Source organism: Callithrix jacchus, chromosome 2 (assembly GCF_049354715.1).
Source record: "Callithrix jacchus isolate 240 chromosome 2, calJac240_pri, whole genome shotgun sequence".
Classification (NCBI taxonomy): Eukaryota; Metazoa; Chordata; class Mammalia; order Primates; family Cebidae; genus Callithrix; species Callithrix jacchus.
The window spans coordinates 62,528,101-62,548,606 of NC_133503.1; the positions used below are offsets into that span (position 1 = coordinate 62,528,101).

The 20,506-nt window shown below is 45.5% G+C and overlaps 1 protein-coding gene across 1 annotated transcript in view; it reads right to left on the minus strand.

The window, feature by feature from the left end:
* The window catches only part of LCP2 (lymphocyte cytosolic protein 2), a 48,707-nt gene extending 31,587 nt beyond the window's left edge, over positions 1-17,120 (minus strand). The window contains exons 1-3 of the mRNA XM_002744580.6: positions 16,870-17,120; positions 12,657-12,719; positions 7,209-7,255 (exon numbers count right to left, since the gene is read on the minus strand). Of these exons, the coding sequence (XP_002744626.1) occupies positions 7,209-7,255; positions 12,657-12,719; positions 16,870-16,947 (188 nt within the window). The 5' untranslated portion in view covers positions 16,948-17,120. The remainder of the gene's footprint in view (positions 1-7,208; positions 7,256-12,656; positions 12,720-16,869) is intronic.
* Positions 17,121-20,506: the final 3,386 nt, after the last annotated feature.

A 20,506-nucleotide genomic window follows, 5' to 3' on the forward strand; every position in this document is an offset into this window, starting at 1 on the left:
GCTGCATCCCTAACTTGCAGCATGGTGGAGGCCAGTTGTCAGTCTAAGATCTCTCCCAGTGAAGTACAAGATACAAGGCCTGCAGGCACAGGCAAGCTGGCTACAATGTCCGGTCCCAAGGGCAGCGCCCACTGTGTAAGCTCAGACAAGGGATCCGCTCTGCCTGGCCCCAGATTCCTTATCAGCACAGTACAGGGGTTGAATCTGATTAGGGAATCCCTGATGGGCCTGTTCATCATCATTACCTAGCTGTACCTGTTACAAACACCGATCACCAGGCCCAGCCTAGACCTACCTGAACAGACTCTCCAAGGAGAAACCTGAGGCTCAGTGACGTCAACCATCCCCAGGTGGTCTTTACTATGATCGAAAAAGCTTGTAAAATAAATCCTGTTATTCTTAAACACTGAAGAAATTGTTTGTTTGTTTGTTTGTTTGCTTGCTTGCTTATTTTGAAGAGGAGGAGAAGGAAAGGCAGGAGAAGGAACTTTGTCATTATGAAGGGCGTGAAGTAGAAGAGTTGGGGTATGCGGGGCCTGAGCTGGCCTTTGAAGTAGCCCATCAATTCTCCCCTGTGCTTGAACAACTGTGAAGGAAGCCCCACTAGTGGGTCTAGAAATCAACCTTGCTATTCACTCAAGAAAAAAGAAACTATACAAGAAATGCAGCCTGGCAGGCAGGCAGAAAAGAAGGGAGACAGGGAAGGTAAAAGGGAAGGGAAGGGAAGAGGTGGGGAGGGGAGGGGAGGGGAGGGGAAGGGAGGGGAGGGGAGAGAAGGGAAACAGAATAGAAAATATCAGGGCACAAAGCATGAGTAAGAATAGGCATTGTCCCATGAAAGTTTCATCTTCCTTTGCTCTACTGTGGCACGTGTAGCTGTGTACTGGCTTATGATGTAGAGTGCACTCTTTCCACAGCTCATATAGTAAGAGCTTTGGCCAACTTCCCACCTACTCCTCTTATGGGACCCCCCATGGTGGGAGCCTTGTTTCCTGGGCTCAGATTTCAGACTGTTTGCTGGTCCCTCCCAGGACAAGGCTCCCAGGCCCTGGGCAGGGCAGAGGTCTGCCTCTCCCCCAGAGCTGTTCTCTCAGTGGGATACTGGAGCTCACCTTCTCCTCCTCACCCCTCCGTGCACACATTCCCACTCTCAACCCTGCTCTCTTTCTGCATTCTAATATTTCTTCCAAAGAACAAAGTGTTCTTTCTGTCTTTAAAGATCAGCCTCCTCGAACCAAGAGCCAAACCTTCTAAATTCTATCCTTGTCATCTGAGATGCTGAGGGCAGCCAGATATTTTAAGACTCAGGAAGGAGTCTTTCACCATCACCTGAGGCCTCGGTTGAGAGTGTATGAGTAGGACATAATAATTTGAGGAGACAGGGTGGTCTCTCTACTTCTCACGCATGTCTCCCACCCCTGTAGTTCTACATGTAGTGTTTTCCTGGTGCCTCACAATCATTTTCCTGGTAGACAAGTATAATTATTCTCATTTTTACAAATAAAAAAGTAGGCCTGGCTGAGCATAGTGGCTCATGCCTGTAATCCCAGCACTTTGGGAGCCGAGACAGGTGGATCACCTGAGGTCGGGAGTTTGAGACCAGCCTGGCCAACATGGCAAAACCCTATCTCTACTAAAAATACAAAAATTAGCTGGATGTGGTGGCAGGCACCTGTAATCCCAGCCACTCGGGACGCTGAGGCAGGAGAATCACTTGAACCCAGGAGGCGCAGGTTGCAGTGAGCTGAGATCATGGCACTGCACTTTAGCCTGGGCGACAAGAATGAAACTCTGTCTCAAAAAAAAAAAAAAAAAAAAAAGGCAGGGCTCTGAGGGAGGCATCTGTCAAAAGCCAAGAGAAGGAGCAACAGGAGGGAAGCACCTTTCCTGTGGGAGGATCCCTGAGGACTGATGAGGGCTGGGTCCTTGGACAGGGATTAGGCACTGAATGGTACAGGAGAGGACCATGCTGGAGATAAGCCTTGTCGTTCTGGTTTTGCTGAGGGCTGGCCACATGAACAGGCACGAGAATGTTCATTTCGCCTCTGCGTCCCTTCCTCCATACCTTTCCTGTCTTCTCTGTCTCAGGTAGAGAAATAGGTACAAAGGAGATGCCTCAGGAGGTTGTTTCTGCCATTAGGAGACTCACAGCCTTACAGGAAGACAGACACATATTTCTGCATTACTTCTCAGCTTGAACCTTATGTTTTCCCAGCCTAATTGCACTATTGATAATGGCTATAGGGAGAATCCACAGAAGGAGCATCATCCAATACCTATCTGCTGCCTACACTGCCCACCCTGCCACTCTCCTCTCCTTATTTCTAAAGTTATACTGTGGATTTAAATATAAAACTTATAACATCCCCTCCTTTAACGAACTCCAAATGGGCACCAGAAGATTTGAACGTGTATTCATGTATCGATTGATTCAACCAGACCATTTTTATCTCTACCATGAGGGTCAACCTAGGCCCTATACAAAGGGAGCTTTCATATTTTTCTTTAAACATCCTGCACTTTTACAATGTTGGAGGTGTCCTGGGATCAGCCATGTCTTGAGAGAGTGACTGTATTTTCAGGCTGAGAGAGCCTTCCTCACCACAACTTGCCTTCTTTTTTTTTTTGAGATGGAGTTTTGCTCGTTACCCAGGCGACGGTGCGATCTCAGCTCACCGCAACCTTCGCCTCCTGGGTTCAGGCAATTCTCTTGCCTCAGCCTCCCGAGTAGCTGGGATTACAGGCACACGCCACCGTGCCCAGCTAATTTTTCGTATTTTTAGTAGAGATAGGGTTTCACCATGTTGACCAGGATGGTCTCTATCTCTTGACCTCATGATCCACCCACCTCGGCCTCCCAAAGTGCTGGGATACAACTTGCCTTCTTAAAAATCTATTTAATACTTACATTTTAAGCATCAGGGAAGGAAATAGAGACATTCAGGGGAATGTAACATGGTTTTGGTTTTCTGTACATGAACACAATTTCTTTTTCAAAGGCCTTTGGGGTAATGATCAAGACAAATAAACCTATGTGTAAGGGAGGGAATGAATGAAGTACTGAATACCTGTGAGTATCAATGTCAGCACCAAGCAGTTTATGTGTGCTGCCTCCTTTAATGTCCCCCACTCTCTGAAAGTTAGCTCTTTTCCCTTCTACAGACAAGGAAACTGAGGCAACTTGGCAAAACCCCATCTCTACTAAAAATACAAAAATTAGCCAGGCATGGTGGTGGGCACCATGGTCCCAGCTACTCGAAAGGCTGAGGCAGGAGAATCACTTGAACCTGGGAGGCAGAGGTTCCAGTGAGCCAAGATCATACTACTGCACTCCTGCCTCAGTGACAGAGCAAGACTCCATCTGAAAAAAAACCAAAAACCAGCGTCAAGGAACTTTGGGACAATTTCAAGGAGCCAAATATATGTCCGAAGTCCCCAAAGGAGAGGAAAGAATGTGCATGTGAGAGGGGAAGGAGAGACAAGTAAAACACATGAAGACATGGGGGCTAAAAGGTTTTTCAAACTGGATGAAAATTATAAACCCACAGATCCAAGAGGCTCAACAAACCCCAAATCTAAGAAATATGAAGACAACTAGCTCCCAAGGTACATCATAACTAAATTGCTCAAACCCAACAGTAAAAAGAAAATCCTAAAAGCAGCCAGAAAAAAAGGATATATTACATACAGAGAAGCAAATACACGGATCACAGCAGGTTTCTCAAAAGAAAAATAGTAAAAGAAAAATATTGTCAATCTAGACTTTGATACTAGACAAAGGTATCTTTCAAAAATGAAGATGAAATGAAGACTTTTTCAGACACACAGAATCTGAAATGTACTACCACAGATGCCTTTTAAAAGTCCTTCAAGCAGAAAGGAAATGATACCAGATGTTAACCTGGATGTGTGCATAGGAATGAAGAGTGCCAGAAATGGTAACTACGTAGGTCTATGTATGTATATGGCCCTTGAAGGCATTTGCATCTTATGGTCTCTATACAAAACTCATAGTTCAATAATATTTAGTCATTGAGTGAACTGGTACTAAGTCTTGCTTTTAAGGTTTTCTAGGCAGGACCAGAAGAATTTTTAGATTCGGGCTAATTATTCCAAACCACTAAGGCATGATCCTTCCAGGCACTCTACCCAAAGACTGTGAATCTCCAGGTTTTCCAGCCAGGCTGGTAGAGACAGTCACCATTTCCAGCCCTGTGAGTGGCTACTGTTTCCTCCAATACTGTAGGGTAGTTCTTTTGCCAGCTAACACGTGGTCTCTCCTTTCATGCATAGACTGTTCTGTGCCCGCTCTGCTGAAGAGCCCTCTGAAGCTCTCCAGAAAGCTGTCTCTATGCAGCTCCCTTCTCTCTGACACCTGTTGAATAAACTCTAGGCTCCTGGACTCTCTGCTGCCTCCTCAACTGAAGTCGTCCACCAGACCCAGCACTGTGTTTCCTGCTCCCTGTGCCACGGCCTGGAGATTCTCAAGGCAGCAAGCAACCATAGGCTTCACCGCCCTTGTTTCCCATCCCTCGTTGTCTGATGCCCAATGTCTTGAAAATTTTTGCTTCATATATTTTGCTGGGTTATTTGGTTATTTCAGATGGGAAAGTAAGTCTAATCCCTCTGACTTCATCATGTTCAGAAAGACAAAATTCCCATAATATGATATAAATGCTTGACCTACCTTAGGATGATCCCTCGGGGAATGGTGGGGCCATGGTAAACTGGGGAGCACAAATCTCAACTAAATAGGGCAGCAGACATCAGATCCAGCTGACTATTTCTACAGTGGAGTATAAGCCCTCAATTGCCACATCTTTCACTTGTTTCTAAAGAGGCTAGATTTTGTGAAAGTTTTCCTGATTTCAAAGCACAGTGGGTACCAAACTTAATATACCTGCAGCCTGAGACTGGCCCACCAGCCACCAGTTCTGACCCCTGTGTGTAAAGGTCCCTCTTTTGCAAAGAACTATGGTTTACCTCTACAGCATTACATTTCTGCAATCATGGAAATGTTCTGTATCTGCAATCTCCAGCATAGTAGTCACCAGCTATATGAAGCTATTAAAATGTGACTAGTGCCTCACGAGAATCAATTTTAAATTTAATTTAAATTGAAGTAGCCACATGTGGTTAGAGGATATCCTTAGAAAGATCAAGCCATCTTCAACAACATGTGCCCCTGGAGATAGACAGCACCAAAGGCAAATTGCTATTCCTCTCCTTTCCTTCCCCCTTCAACACAAGGGAATAGTCATTCTCTTTAATTGAGCTGCCAGCATTCCTACCTATTCATGAGACTGTCCCATTTTCCTTGAAATGACACCTTTGCCCATGGGTTAAGAGAGACCCTGACTGCACCAATCCATCCTTTCTGGGAACTTTGCTTTACTCTTTCAAAATGACATGGAAACAAGACTTCCAGGGTCTCATGGGTGTAGGTCCTAATTTAAACTCAGAGTGAGGAGAGTAAGCTTAGTCGTGTCTTCCTATAAGACGTTGTCAGTAAGGGAACTTGACCATGAGACTTCAGGCCAGTTGGATGAAACCAGAGAGATCAGAGGCTCCAACTTGCCCCCAGGGAACACCAATCCATTCCTTATATTACATCACTGCTACCAACCTCGTCTTGAATTCCTGCAGTGATGGTGTGCTCGCCACCAACCACAGTCATCTGTCCTTTTCTAGGTAGCTCTCAAGTCTTATGCTGAAAGCAATCTGTGCTCCTATTGGTTCAAATTTTGGTTCCAGGTGCAGTATAAGACATGTTCATTCACTGTCCACCTAAATCATTCATTCATTTGCCTATTCATTCACTTGACAAGCAGTTTCCCAAGCTACCTTTACATACTGGAGAGCATTATAGGTGGTGGGGATAGGGAAATGGTTAAGATGTGATTTTTGCCTTCTAGAAGCTTGAGTTATAGCAGAAAGTATGTTCAGAAATGGTTCCAACTACCTCATTTGCAGATGAGGAAAAGCATGCAGAGCTGTGATGTCCCACTTTCTGCTACTTTAATCTACTTCCTTTTTATTATGATGAGCTCTGAGACCCTTAGAGTACGAGAAGGGTCCTCATAGAATGTCCAGAATAGAGAACTAAAACTGGTAACAAACAGGCTCTATGTAGCCCTTAGGTGTGTTTACTGTGGCATTCACAACATTTGAAACATTTCAGCCAATGTTTAAAAATTGAGATATATTATATGAAACCCATATTTCTAGTTACTCTTGATAAGTTTGAACACTGGACATTGTTGGATCCACATTGGCTGGAGCTGAGAGCTGCTGCACTCTTTGAATGGAGCATATGATATCTGATTTGCCATAATCCCCACCATTCCCTATTGTTTCACCAAAAATGAGACTTTGTGGTGGTTAATTTTTTCATCATATGATAACTGTGGTATTATATTTCTTATAATGGAGAACAATTGCTTTATACAGAATATTTACAATGATTTGTCCAATATGATAAAACAAAACATAAAACAACAGAGCTTTGTGTTTTCAACCTGGCCAATTTTACACGTTTATAGCACCTGCCTGGCTCCTGTAGGTATTTGAGTATGTGAGACCTTTACTAGAAGGATGAAAAATACATGGCATGACATGTATACTGCAACTTCCCATTTCAGCACCCATGGCAGACATGAATAATCAATCACAGCTCCCTTTCCTCAGGATTCTTCTCAACATTACAGCCCTGGCAGCCATTCCCAAGCACTCAGCATCAACACATAATCATGTCCATTGCCATCATCTGGTTCAACTCTCATTTTACTGTGTAAGAAATTTTACTGGGCCTGGGAAAATTGCACCAGAGTCAAGGTTTCATCATGGCATCACCATTGACTCTGTGATGGCTTGAAAGTTTGCTTTCAAACTTTCATCACCTTGACTCTGGTGCAATTTTCCCAGGCCCAAGCACCCCATGAGAAGAGAGGAAATGAAAACACAAACCAGAGTTGGGTTTGTCTTTGACAAGAGGATCCAGGTCACCAGCTGGGCTGGATCTGTGACTTCTGTTTTCCAACTCTTCATGTAACTTCTGTTCCCCACATCCTGCCCTTGCCCTCATCCTTTCTACTTGGTTTCTTATTTCAAGTCAATGGTGATATAGAACTGAACCAGCCCCCACTCACACTACTCCCTATTCCCACCTCGGTTACCCAAATCACCCATAGTATTGGAGGAGTACTTACGGCACCCGGAGCTTGGGGAACTTCTGGATGTCATTTTCTGTCAGGTTCTGAAATGAAGACACATAAGGCAGGCAGGTTAAAACCCACAGAAAGGGCTCTGAGTGGGGGGGAAGAGTGATATGTGAAATAATATAGGGAGTGGTGGGGACTGTGGCAAATGGAAGAGAAATGCCCTGCCCACCCATCCTCCCAAAGTGGGCAGCCTCTAGGGGTTTTGCTTGAAAGCCTGTGGGCCTGGTGTTGCTGAATCTGCTTTTTCAAAGGGAGTCCTGAAATCTGGATTTTATGTGAAATGCTCTGCATTCCAAATGTTGCCAAATAATTTTGACTTAAACACTGTGAGAGCTCGATCCGTGAAGTCAAATGACTTGTTTTGTGGGTTGCATTTGGCCATGTTGTGACTTCTTCCCTACACCCCAGACCTCAGGTCCTCCTCAGTCTCCACAATGTCAGCTGCCAAAAAGCCAGCCTGGAGGAGTCTGTAGCTCTTTTACCAACATCACACACCGGAGAACTTCTTTCACCAGGATTATTGGTAGAATTCTCAAGATATTGGGGATACCATAAAAGGCTTTCCTGAGGGAATTGGAAAGGAGAGGAGAAAGAAATTCATATTTGCCAAGAACTAACTCTGGGCCTCCACTTCTTAACACCTTAGTGAGTCCTCACATCAACTCTGTGATGCAGGAGTTACCAGCATTCCCATTTTGCAGTAAGAAAGCTGAGGCTTGGGATGTCAAGGGGATTTCTGCTTGTGGGGGATGAGCTGGGGCTGGTCTCCATGGTCTCCACAGTCTATTTTCTTCCTGCAAACCTCCATCCTGCCACGTCTGATCCTTTTGAGGGCACCCGTGGTCTATGTTAGAGGGGAGGATGGAGGGAAGGGTGAAAGGAGACATCTGGAAGGCAGGAGGAGAGGTGCGCATGTCAGAATTGGGAATAGAAAAGAGACTGGGCATGCTTTCCATAGAACCAATGATGAGCCAATGAAGGGCTCCACCACCATTCTAATTAAGGCCAGGAGGCTGGGTGGTTAGGGTGGGAGCTCTGAAATCAGATGGGCTGGGTTTGAATCTTGGTTCATTCACTTAGCAGCTGTCTCATTTAGGACACACACTTTGCCTCTCTGAGCCTCAATTTCCTTATCTGTAAAATGGGGACCACAATAATGATAATGACACCTACCTATCAGGGTTGTGAGGACTGAGTAGGATGATGTATGTGATGTGCTTTGGCACAGTGTCTGACACAGTGAGTGACTAAGAAATGAAGGAGTAAGATGAAGAATTACTACTCCTGGCAGGGGGAAGCAGCAGGGGTCTGGGTGAGTCTTAGAGTTTAGTGTTTTTGCTTCTTTTCCTTGTCTGTACTGGCAGCTGCTTGTACAGCTGACCATTGGAAAGATCTGGGCACTGAGCTGGCACAGAGGCTGGGCCTGGGCACCTTTGCAAAGTGTTCACTGGATCCCTCTGATTCAGCTCATAGGCACGGTTTCTGATCCAGATGCTGATCAGACCACCCGCAGTAGGGCTGGTGAAGGCGGTCAGCCAGGAGTTCTGAAGACACCAGGCTTTTGGTCAAGCTTCTTAACTCCTCCTTTCTCTCTATCTTTCTTCTTTCTTTCTTTTTCTTTCTTCTTTTTTCCCTCCCTTCCTTCCTTCCTTCCTTCCTTCCTTCCTTCCTTCCTTCCTTCCTTCCTTCCTTCCTTTCTTTCTTTCTTTCTTTCTTTCTTTCTTTCTTTCTTTCTTTCTTTCTTTCTTCTTTCTTTCTTTCTTTCTTTTTTTCATCACTGTGCAGCAGCATCTCCCTGTTCCTCAACTACTCCCACTCAGGGAGGTACCAAGACTCATGTTTTGAGTGTGACATAAGGAGTTGAAGGCTTCCTAAGGGGTGCCAGAGGGGCGACAGCTGAGCACCGAGCAGCTGGCCACCGCCACCAGCTTCTGCTCTGCTGAGAAGAGGGCGTAAGCTGAGGGAATTTCAGGAAGACTGTGGAGGAGGAGGTGGACATGAGCATGGCTGGAGACACAGAGGAGCAGGGTGTTAGGAAAGAGGAAGACATTCAAAACAGGGACAATACCTGTGAGGAAAGATAAGAGATGTTGAAACAGAATTTTTGGAGAGTTTTGCTATGTGATGTAACCCTAGGTAATCCTATCCTCCACCTCTTCCAAAAGCCTTCAGCAAACTCTGGGTTACTTGGATGATAATTTTGGAGTTACAATTTGTGGCTTTGTGGGAGTATGATTATATGCTGTGGGTGTTGAGAAGAGGGGTACAGAAAGAGGAAAGCCACAGACTGGGCCCTGGTGGGAAAGGCAATGTGCCAGACACAGCTGCTTGCCTATCCAATACCCACTCTCCCTTTTTTCCCCACTGACAGGTCCTGGATTTCATTCAGGGCAGTAAATGTGCTTGTTCAAAATATTTAACTCCCCAGACTCCCTTGCAGATGGTGGAGGTCACATGACTCTACTGTGGACAGTAAGATATAACTGAAGTCTGCTGGATGGAACTTCTGGAAAAGTTACTACTTTTCTGAAAATAAAAAAGGAGCATACATTTACCATTCACCCATACACCTTTTCCTCTTTGCCTTTCTCCCCTTCTCCCTGCGTGCTGTGGAGATAATGATGCCTAGAGGTGAAGTGGCCAACTCACAACCATTAGGACAGAAGCCACAGGCTTTTTTCCATAAGTTAGATGAAGACTGGGTTCTTGATAACTTCCTTCACCGTCCCCAAGCACTCACCCATACATTTCCTATTACTTGAAACACACCGACCCTTATTTGGGTAAGCCACTCTGGTCAGGTTTCTGTGACATGGGATAGCATGCCTTCCCCACTGACACAGGTCTCCAACTTCTTTTCTCTTCTTTTTATGCCTTCTAGAAGCATAGCACCCCCATTTTCCACCAGATAAGTTTCTATCCTTTTCAATGGAAAACAAAAATGGCAGCCAAAGCAAGCAAGCAAACAAGCAAGAAAGAAACAAAGAAAGAAAGAGAGGGAGAGAAGGAAGGAAATTAGAGAAGGAAAGAAAGAGAGGGAAAGAAAGAAAAAGAGAAGGAAGAGAAAGAAGGAAAGAGAGAAAAAGAAAGAGAGAGGAGGGAGGGAGAGAAAAAAGGAGGAAAAGAAGGAGGGAGGGAGAAGAAAGGGAAGGGAAAGGAAGGGAAAGGAGGTAAGGGAAGAGGGCAGGGCAAGGGAGGGGAGGAAGGAAGGAAGGAAGGAAAGAAGGAAGGAAGGAAGGAAGGAAAGAAGGAAGGAAGGAAGGAAGGAAGGAAGGAAGGAAGGAAGGAAGGAAGGAAGGAAAACTGGAGCCTTTCACTTTTGCCTTCAATAGCAGAATGGCCCTGGATATTACAGAGCTGGGAGTGATAGATGAGCTTAGCTAAAGAGTCCCAAACTGTACCCAGAGCACCTGGGGTTTCAGCAGAAGCTGCCTTTACATTCCCCAGTTGCTGGGGCAGGCACTGGATTCTGCTTCCTTTCTTCTGGTTCCTATCACCTTACTTTCCACTTACTCCTCTTCACATGATGAACAGAATGTGTCATATTTTCTGAAGAACTGATAGAGGACTGATTGGAGCAGAGGAAGCATAGCTGCCTAGATACTATCTCTCAGACAACCCTGTTCTACCAGACCTGACACTCACACCCGGAATGTTGTGGGGAATCACAGAGCCAGGAGGGGATGCCATCCACTATGACTCAGTCCAACGAGCTCAGTTAACAGCAGGCTCAGAGAGGGCAAGTGCTTATTAACCTGCTCAGTTAACCTGCTCAGTTAACAGCAGGTAGGAAGGCAGGCTCAGAGAGGGCAAGTGCTTGCTCAAGGTGACCCAGGCAATAAGACCTTGCAGGTACCATCCTCAAAGATGTCTTCCTCTCTTTCCATTCAACTGTGGTTAGTCTCTGTTCTCAGTGCTAATAGCACCAGAGTGAACTATTTGGGTTTAGCAGTTAATTTGCAAGAATGACACTAAAACTCCAGGAATTCTACTGACTCAGATCTCAACATGAATCAAAAATATTGTTAAAACCTCAAATGATATTAGACTAAATTAAGTGTATGCTTTAGTTCAATTACTAGGTCTGTGACACAGAACAAATCACATCACAGCTCTGCATGCTTTTCCTCATCTGCAAATGAGGTAGTTGGAACCATTTCTGAACATACCTTTCTTCTATAACTCAAGCTTCTAGAAGGCAAAAATCACATCTTAACCATTTCCCTATCCCCACCACCTATAATGCTCTCCAGTATGTAAAGGTAGCTAGGGAAACTGCTTGTCAAATGAATGAATAGGCAAATGAATGAATGATTTAGGTGGACAGTGAATGAACATGTCTTATACTGCACCTGGAACCAAAATTTGAACCAATAGGAGCACAGGTTGCTTTCAGCATAAGACTTGAGAGCTACCTAGAAAGGGGCAGATGACTGTGGTTGGTGGCGAGCACACCATCACTGCAGGAATTCAAGACGAGGTTGGTAGCAGCGATGTAATATAAGGAATGGATTGGTGTTCCCTGGGGGCAAGTTGGAGCCTCTGATCTCTCTGGTTTCATCCAACTGGCCTGAAGTCTCATGGTCAAGTTCCCTTACTGACAACGTCTTATAGGAAGACAAGACTAAGCTTACTCTCCTCACTCTGAGTTTAAATTAGGACCTACACCCATGAGACCCTGGAAGTCTTGTTTCCATGTCATTTTGAAAGAGTAAAGCAAAGTTCCCAGAAAGGATGGATTGGTGCAGTCAGGGTCTCTCTTAACCCATGGGCAAAGGTGTCATTTCAAGGAAAATGCTCAAACCACCTCCCTGACCACAACCTAGCACCTCTGTCTCCACCATTAGAGCTGCATCCTTTTCTCTTTAAAGGCTTGATCTTTAATACACACCTGCATCTTGGTCTCAGACTTCAAGCTTTTTGAAGTCTAATACGGTGAAGATAGCCATATCACACGTGTGTTCGATACAGAATCAGCTTTATGAATTTATGAATGTAATAGTGAGGAAGAAGGAAGTGACTGAAGCAATGAGGGTGATGCCACCCTTTATTCCACTCATGAGTATGTGCTCCAGAGTGGGAAATGGGAAGCGAGAAGCTTCTGTTCTCCCATGTGGTCCTTCTCCCCCTCAGGCTTCTCAAAGGATGGAATGGCATTTAAATAGATTTTCCAGATTATTGTTTAACTGTACTTTGATTCCTCCTTAAAGTGTATGTGAAAGATCAGAGAGGGGTTCTGGATGGTAGGATCCTGAGGGGTGAGGAGAGAGGGGCCTTACCAAATTTCTGGAGAAGGCAAAGGGCTATGTGGGGATCCTAAAGACAGGCGTTGACCATGGGTGTCCGCAGGGACAGGGTAGAGCAGCTGGCCCTGCAGCCATGGGGGAAATTGTGGAACAGCCTTCGTTTCAGTGTGTTGGACTAGCCAGAGCTTACCAAGAAGCGAGCCCCATCGATGTGGTACTTCTTCACCGCCTTCTCACAGTCCTTATAGTTCAGCTGCAAATAGAAGGGGAAGGCATTGTTAGTGACAGGCAGGCTTATACCATTGGTTCCTCTCCCTCCCTTGTCTGCCCCAGAAACTTAGCACTTTGCGGTAGTTGTGGCTAGCCAGGCTCCCCGCTACACTCCCTCGGCTAACAGAGGGCCCAGTCTCCACCTCAGCCTCGCTTTCACTACTCCCTTGGGACTGCCTGAAAAGGAGAAATTGCCTTGCTCTAAGGCTTCGGGGCCAACCCTTTCAGAAAAACTGCCTTCAGGGCATGCGGAGCTCTGCCCTGATGCTCCTCAGGAAGGTAGAGCGGAGCTGAAAGCAGAAAAGAAAGACCATCCATTGTCTCCATGCCCAGAGACAACCTCGGTGTTTCTTTCTTTAGAAACCTCCCTAGCAGGTTTCTAAATGTAATTGAGTTTATAATTTATATTCAATCTCATTATCCTGCCTCTTTTCTCTTAAGCTACCTAAAAGGATAATATAAACACTGCCTAGTGCTATGAAAACTCAATTTAAACATTATTTTCATGACCACAGCATTATTTAATCATTCATTATTGCTGAACATTTAGATTGTTTACCAAACGGCTGTTTCAAAAATGATAATAAAGTCGGCTAACAATTGCTGAAAGCTCTCTGTATGGCAGGCATTGTTCCCAGTAGTTAAACCAGTCTCCAGTCATTTAACCCTCACATTTTGCAGATGGGAATGAGAGGCACAAAGAGTCAAGTAACTTGCATGAGGTTCCATGGATTTTTAGGTGACAGTCAGGTTTCAGAACAGGCTTTAATGTCTCTGTCAGAAATGCTCCCATTTTAGTAATAGTATAACTTACCTACAGTAAGTAAAGTGAGCAAATGAAAATGCAGCTTCATTTGTTTTCAGTACGTAATCCCGATCAAAATAAAGACCATCATGGATACTATTCTGCAAAACTTTTTTCTCCCTCTTTGAGACAAATTGTTTACATCAGAGTCTCAGAAGTTAAGTCATATAGAATCGGTAGGAACGAGCATTTTTAAGATCTTGGTTATTTTCCTGAACCAATCAGCAATCATGTGAAGTGCTGGTTTCAACTTGTCCTCAGCTGCATAAATGTTCACATTTGATGTATCTCTCAGCTTGCTGCTTTGGGCTGGAGCATTTAAGGTTAAATGCTTCTCCTTGAGGATCCTAGGTTCTGCTCATGAGGGTGGGCCTCATGATTTGTAGCAGCCTTCTTTTGGAGCAAATTTTAAACCATATTTTTATCTTATAGCTGACAAATCCAAAGAATAAATACAATTGTTGTGACATCTTGGCTTGGAGGAGTGGAATTGATATCACACTCAGAAAGCTAACAAGCTGATACTGAAAGCACGCCCCATCTATGGAGCCCTGGTACCCCCTTTATCTACAGGCAGTCTGGGGTAAGTGGTTCTGGGAAGAGTCAACTGCCTTTAATTCATCATTCTCACTGTCATCATTATCAGATAAATGAGATGATTTTGCAGATGCTAACTTGGTGTCTAGATCAACAGAGAGCCCTGCAGACTGGGACCTAGACATCTGATTCTGCTCCAGTGAGACCTGGGCTTGTGAACCTCAAATCTGTATTTTTAAGAAGCACCCTAGATAATTAGCCTATGGCATCCAGCTTTGGCAGACACTTGTTCAGAAAAGTCACCTGAATTTGTAGTTAGGAAGGCAGAGGCCTGTAGAGGGAAAGAGACTGGTCTAAGTTCACACAGAGAGCTGGGATACCAGCTGGGATCCCATTTGGGTTTAGGACACACAGCTCTGAGTCAGCGCCTCTCCACTGCATGACTCAAGAATGCTCTCCTACAAGTCAAAAGGAATTGGAGAGATTGAACAAATATACAACATAGTCTCAGTCCTCAGGAGCTTATATTCCAGACACAGGATGTGTTACACATGTCAGAGACAAGAAGACACAAAGTCCCACCAGTCTGCGTGGGTGTCCCCAGCTAGGAGCCAGAATGGAGAAGGAAAAAGGGCAGATGGAACATGCATTAGTACCAATCTGTCTTCTGAGTGCCCTGCACACACCATTTCCTTTAATCCTGACAACCGTCCCATTGTGTTGTTACTGTTCATGTCTCTATCTCACTGATGAGGAAGTTGAGGCACAGAGAGGCAAAGAACTACAAGAAAGTCACCAAGCTAGCAGGTTGCAGAGCCAGGCCAAGGTGTGTCCGACTCCAGAGCTGAGTCGGGAGGTGTCTCCAAGGGAGGCCTGACCCCACTACTTGGGTAGAATTTGCATCTGCAGATCAATCCTTTACATGTCATGTTTGATGTCTAAGATCCATTCCCGTATGACTCTGCGGTCCATTAATTTGGCATTTTCTTTCAGGGGGTTGAGGTTCTTAGAATCTGAAAGGGCTCTATCTAAGTCTGTGGAGGGACTAGGCCTTCCAGGATCACAGATTTGCCTCAGTCTCATAGTTTCTTCCCTCAGTTCATTTATGCCAGAAGAAGGAAACTGCCTGGGTGCTGTAGATTTGTCCTGGGGTCTGAGATCTCCAGGAAGAAAACTCTCGCTTCCCCCAGAGAGATCTTCCTGTACCATTCCTGACCAATGGACCATCTCCCTGTACTGACGGGAATTTAGGCATCAATTCTCCGTTGTTCAGCTGGATTGTATAATTCTCCTGGTCACACTTGAAAGTTTGGCCTGTCTGTGCCTTTCAGCCTGCCCCAAGTCCTTCTCTTCATAATTCTCAATTCCTTTCTTTCTCCTTTACTGAGGTAGCATGCCACTTTATTCCCTCTTAACAAATTATACCTTGTTGCCTTGTCTTATTTGGTCTATATTTGAGAAAGGTATTTAGAAACATCCTTCAAAAACCAGTTTTGCAACGATGTTTGCTGAAACCTAAGTTTATTATGACCTTGCAGAATGAAAATAACAGAAACAAAAAGCACAAAATATGGCCAAAAACAGGATCTGTGAGCTGTGCCACTACCATGCTGCACCTAGTTCAACATGCGCACATTTTCTTCTTTAGGGTGGAGGAGAACAGCTGCGACTATAAATACCATGGAACTGTGCAGAGCCCAGGTTTGGCTATATGTGCCCTTGAATCTCAATTTCCCCAGGAAAAACAGGAAGTTGAATTAGATGACTTCTACACCCTTAGTTTTATAATCTCATCTTTGTGACAGTCTGGAATATCAACAGAATCTGATGCCGGCCTGTAAGGATGGGGGTGTTAGAAGCTCAAATGTCTCTCACAGGGCATCTTGCCCCATGGTCAGGGTAGATGGACCCTAAGTAAGTCATGTGGCCTCAGATCTGCCTAAGCAGATGTGTGGTCCCCACCTGCCAATGACCAAGCACAGGGATCCTTCAACCTTTCCTCCAAGTCCAGAAGATAAGACAGCAACACTCTGCTCCCAGCACTGCCACAAGCCTCTTCCCCTCTAGGGGCCTCAGTTTTCATAGCTGTAAATTGGGGCTCATATCAGTTTTCTGGCCTGCTTCATAAGGTTCTCAAAAAGCTCCAAGGAGACTCTGCCCCAGACGAGAGCCTGAGGACCCCCCCCAGGGTCGTGAGTAGTGAAAGCCCAAATGCCATGTCTGGCACTGCTCATCATAGTCCTCTCTCCAGCCCTTGCACCCAGCTTGTTCTTTCTCCTGCCTCCAGGACACCACGTCTCTTCTTTCTAGTAAGTAGCCTTGATCTCATTAGCAGTTACAACAGTCCTCTGTGTCTCAGAGAATGGACTTTAAAACCAGAAAGGTATGACTTGGATCTTGCCTCTATAACCTGTAGTCCCTAGGGCTTTGGACCATTTCACTTCCCTGAGCTGATTTTGCAGCTGAACCAAGAGGATAACAACACTGACCTCACAAGATAGTAAGGAGTGTTAAATGGGACAGTGCCTGTGAAGCACTGAATTCAAACCCTAGCATATAATAGGCACATACTCATTTGAGGGCTCCTGTGCCCACCTTTCTCTCCAGAACGCATTGCCAGAAAAACTCAGCGGTCTGTATGGCACTCACTCACCCAGTAAGGTTGCCATACGGTTAGTGCCATTGCTATCTTATACACCTCCCACATTCTGCTCCAAATCCATCTTCTAGCCTCAGTTCAGCCCACCAATGGCACTACCAGCATGACCACTCACACAAGAGCAAGGCTCACCTTCTTGAAATAGTCAGCAAGGCTGTTAGGGTCCCAGCTTAGGACCTCTGAGCGAAAGGGCACATTCCTCAGTGCCATGGCTGCTCTCCCGGGAGGAAGCTCACAAGCTGAGCATGTGCGCTGCACCCATGCACAGAGAAGCTCAAATCCAGTGCTCAGAGGCGTTCTTGGCTCTTCCAACTCTCAGCTACCCTGTGGAACACCCCTGTTGGAGCTGATGTCTTTTCTGCTGTAGCCAGATCCCAGAAAGCAACGGCTTCCTCTGCGAACAAATATGGTCTCTTCTCAGAAAACGACTCAGCTAGTTTCCTTTACCACTTCCTCTGCTGGGCTCTAAATAAGTAAACAAGGAAGCTCAGCTCTGGAGGCTTGAGATGCAGAGAGAGCCACTGGCTCCATTCACCCCAACCGAGCTGGAGAGGCAGTGAAGGGGTTTTAAACTCCAATGTGAGTCCGAGTATTTTTCCTTTAATGCTCCAGGCACTCATGTCTACACTGCATTCTTGCTCAGCTGGGCCTTTGCAGTCCAAAATCTATCCTGACAGTTGACCTGAAATCCAGACAATTTCCCACATCAGTGAACTGCTGGAGCATGGCCTTCTCATGCTTTCTAAACACCTTCCCCTCCCACCATCAAAGATTGGGATTCTTTCAGCTGCCTGTTTACAGTCGTCATGAGAGGGTCCTCAAGGAGTGAGTGAGTCAGGTACCCAGAGCTGAGCAAAGTGCTGCACCGTGCAGACAAGGCTCAGTTTCTGATGTGACTATTTCTGTGCTATGCAACCTTAGACAAGGACTTAAAAACTAGGGATCTCAGTTTCCATATCTGTAGAATAGGAAAACAGAGTGATTCTTCATACACACGTAAAACTTAGATGCATTTAACTAGACAAACGTAAAAAGAAAAAAAGAAAAAAACTCAACAATTGCTATTGATAGTGTCGTATATTCCATTCACAATTATTTCCACAATGTATTTTATTCACTATTGATTCTGCCATATATTCTAGCCAAAGAGCACATTCCCTGGAGATAGGAGGTGAGAATCTGCTGTTTTCTTAGTTTCAGACATTGTTCATTTCTCATAACTGAACAACTCATTGGCAGAGGGTGAGTCCAGTGTATAAAAGCAACTATATTTGTGCAATATGTCAGCCTCTAAACACAAATTACTTCTCCATCTAATGCTACACACACACACACACACACACACACACACACACACAAAGTGATGCTATGTTGGTCCTTGAGGTGGTGCCTTCCTGAGAGTCTTCAAGCATAGCTTTGGCCGTGCACATTTTCCATCTTATACACACTCCCAGGAGCCCTGTCATCACTGTGATGCATCTGCCTCATAAGCTGGGTGACAGCTTAAATGAAATACACATTTTGCTTCAAACCCAGCACCTAGAAAGGGGCTTATCAACATAAACTAGTGTTGGCCTCACCTTAGAAGGCACTGAGGCCATCTGTCAAGGTGGCCCAGGCCATGTGCTCCTTGCAGGGCTTCACAGCTAAGAGCCTGCAGTAGCTGATCACGGTGTATAAAGCATAGCCCCGCTGTACAAAAGGTCCATCACTCGTGAGAGAGCTCACCTGGTCTTTCAAATCACTAGCATAGCAGTGAACAATAAAAAGCCATGTGGAGAGAGAGAGAGAGAGAGAGAGAGAGAGAGAGAGAGAGAAATCACTTTGAAGTAGAGTAAGCACAGAGATGTCATGGAATTAACTGAGATTTAAGTAGGGACGTGGAGGATGGAGTAAAAGGGAGGGTATTCCTAACCTGGATCAATCCATCTCTCTGTCTCTCAGAACACATACCACCTGTGGAAAGGAACATTCCAGATCAACCTTAAAAGTAGAAGTAATTTTACTTGATTTTATTTGTATTTTCTTTTAGTTTTTGTTTAGAGATGGAGTCTCTCTCTGTTGCCCAGCCTGGAATGCAGTGGTGTGATTATAGCTTACAGTAACCTTGACCTCCCTGAATCAAGTGATCCTCTCACCTCAGCCTCCCAAGTAGCTTGGACTACAGGCACACACCACCACCATACTTGGCTGATTATTTTAGTTTGACACTTTTGTGGAGATGGAGTCTTGCTTTCCTTTCCAGGCTGGTCTTGAACTCTCGGTCTCAAGCAATCCTCCCATCTTGGCATTACAAAGTGCTGGGATTATAGGTGTAAGCCAACAACACTGGCCTAATTCTTTTTAATGATGTTCACCCCATTCAGGATAAGAAAAATCTACAGAAAAGCAGTTGTAATGAAGGTATCACTAAATATTAAGCTCCTTTAGAAAGAATTATCTAATGAACATGGCCAAGATGGATGATCCATGGAGCTCATTCAGAAGACAGACAGAGCAGTTAAGAAACCTGGATGACAGTAATGATGACGTTGAGAGCCATGAGAGATACAATGCCTTGAGCTCTTCCTATGTGCCAGGCAGCACAAGCTAAGAACTTCTTACCGACTGTCTTAATTGTTGGCACTATTATTGCCCCCACTCTACAGAAGAGAAAATTGAGGCTCTGAGAGGTAAACTACTTGCCCCCTGAATCCAGAAAGCAGGGGGTGCATCCAGAACTCTTCCAAACTTGATCTGAGTCCAGAGCCCCCATCCTTGGCCATTTGCCCCCTTAAGGCTCTGAGATGTTACAGAAGTTGCCCACAGTAAAGTTGGGATTCAAAGCCAGTCTGTCTCCAGAACCTGTGCAGTTTCTTCTCTGTGGCCTCTGGTGAGGAGAAAGCGAGATTGTCAATCTGAACAAGCTCTGTAAAGGCTGCAGCCTCTTGGTGACCCCTCCCCACAGAACCACAGGCCCATTCCTCAGAAAGAGCAGCTATCTGGCTCAAGGGGAAGTGAATTGCTTCAGGCCTGAAGCCTTTCCTCTTCCCCAGGCCTTACTGATTTCCCAACACTTACAGTTTCACATCTCTTGTCTCTGGCTGCGGGGTTCCTGAAGCTCCGGAGGCTGGGCTAGTTAGCCCCCAAGAGAGGTTCAGGAGACCAGAAGGACCAGTGTGACCCTGTTCAGGCTCAGCTGCAGGCCCCTCACCTGCAAAATGGGTCGGCCATGACAGCAGGCTCTGGGTACAGCCCCCGACAGGAGGCTGCAGCGATCATAGAGGCCGGGGCTGGCAGCTGGTTGTACAGCATCTGTCTGTTGGTTTCAAGCACGAAACAGAGCAGAGGGTGGGGATCCAGTAAGGCACAGGATTCAAAGCAGCGAGTGACTTGCGGTAAGGATACCCTCACCAACGTCTCTCTCCCTCCCCCAGACAGGTGGAGAACTTAGCACTTATGAAGGAATGAATGAAAAGGTTAGGGAGGCCTTCTTAGGCTTTTCGATGCACAGCTCAAGATTTGGGAAAAGATAATCTCTGAGCAGAATAAAAACAACATTTCAGAGGGCTGGGCATGGTGGCTCATGCCTGTAATCCCAGGACTTTGGGAGACCAAGGCAAGTGGATTATCTGAGGTCAGGAGTTTGAGACCAGCCTGACCTATAGGGTGAAACCCTGTATCTACTAAAAAAAAAAATTAGCCAGGAGTGGTGGCATGCACCTGTAATCCCAGCTACTCAGGAGGCTGAGGCAGGAGAATTGCTGAACCCAAGAGGTAGAGGTTGTAG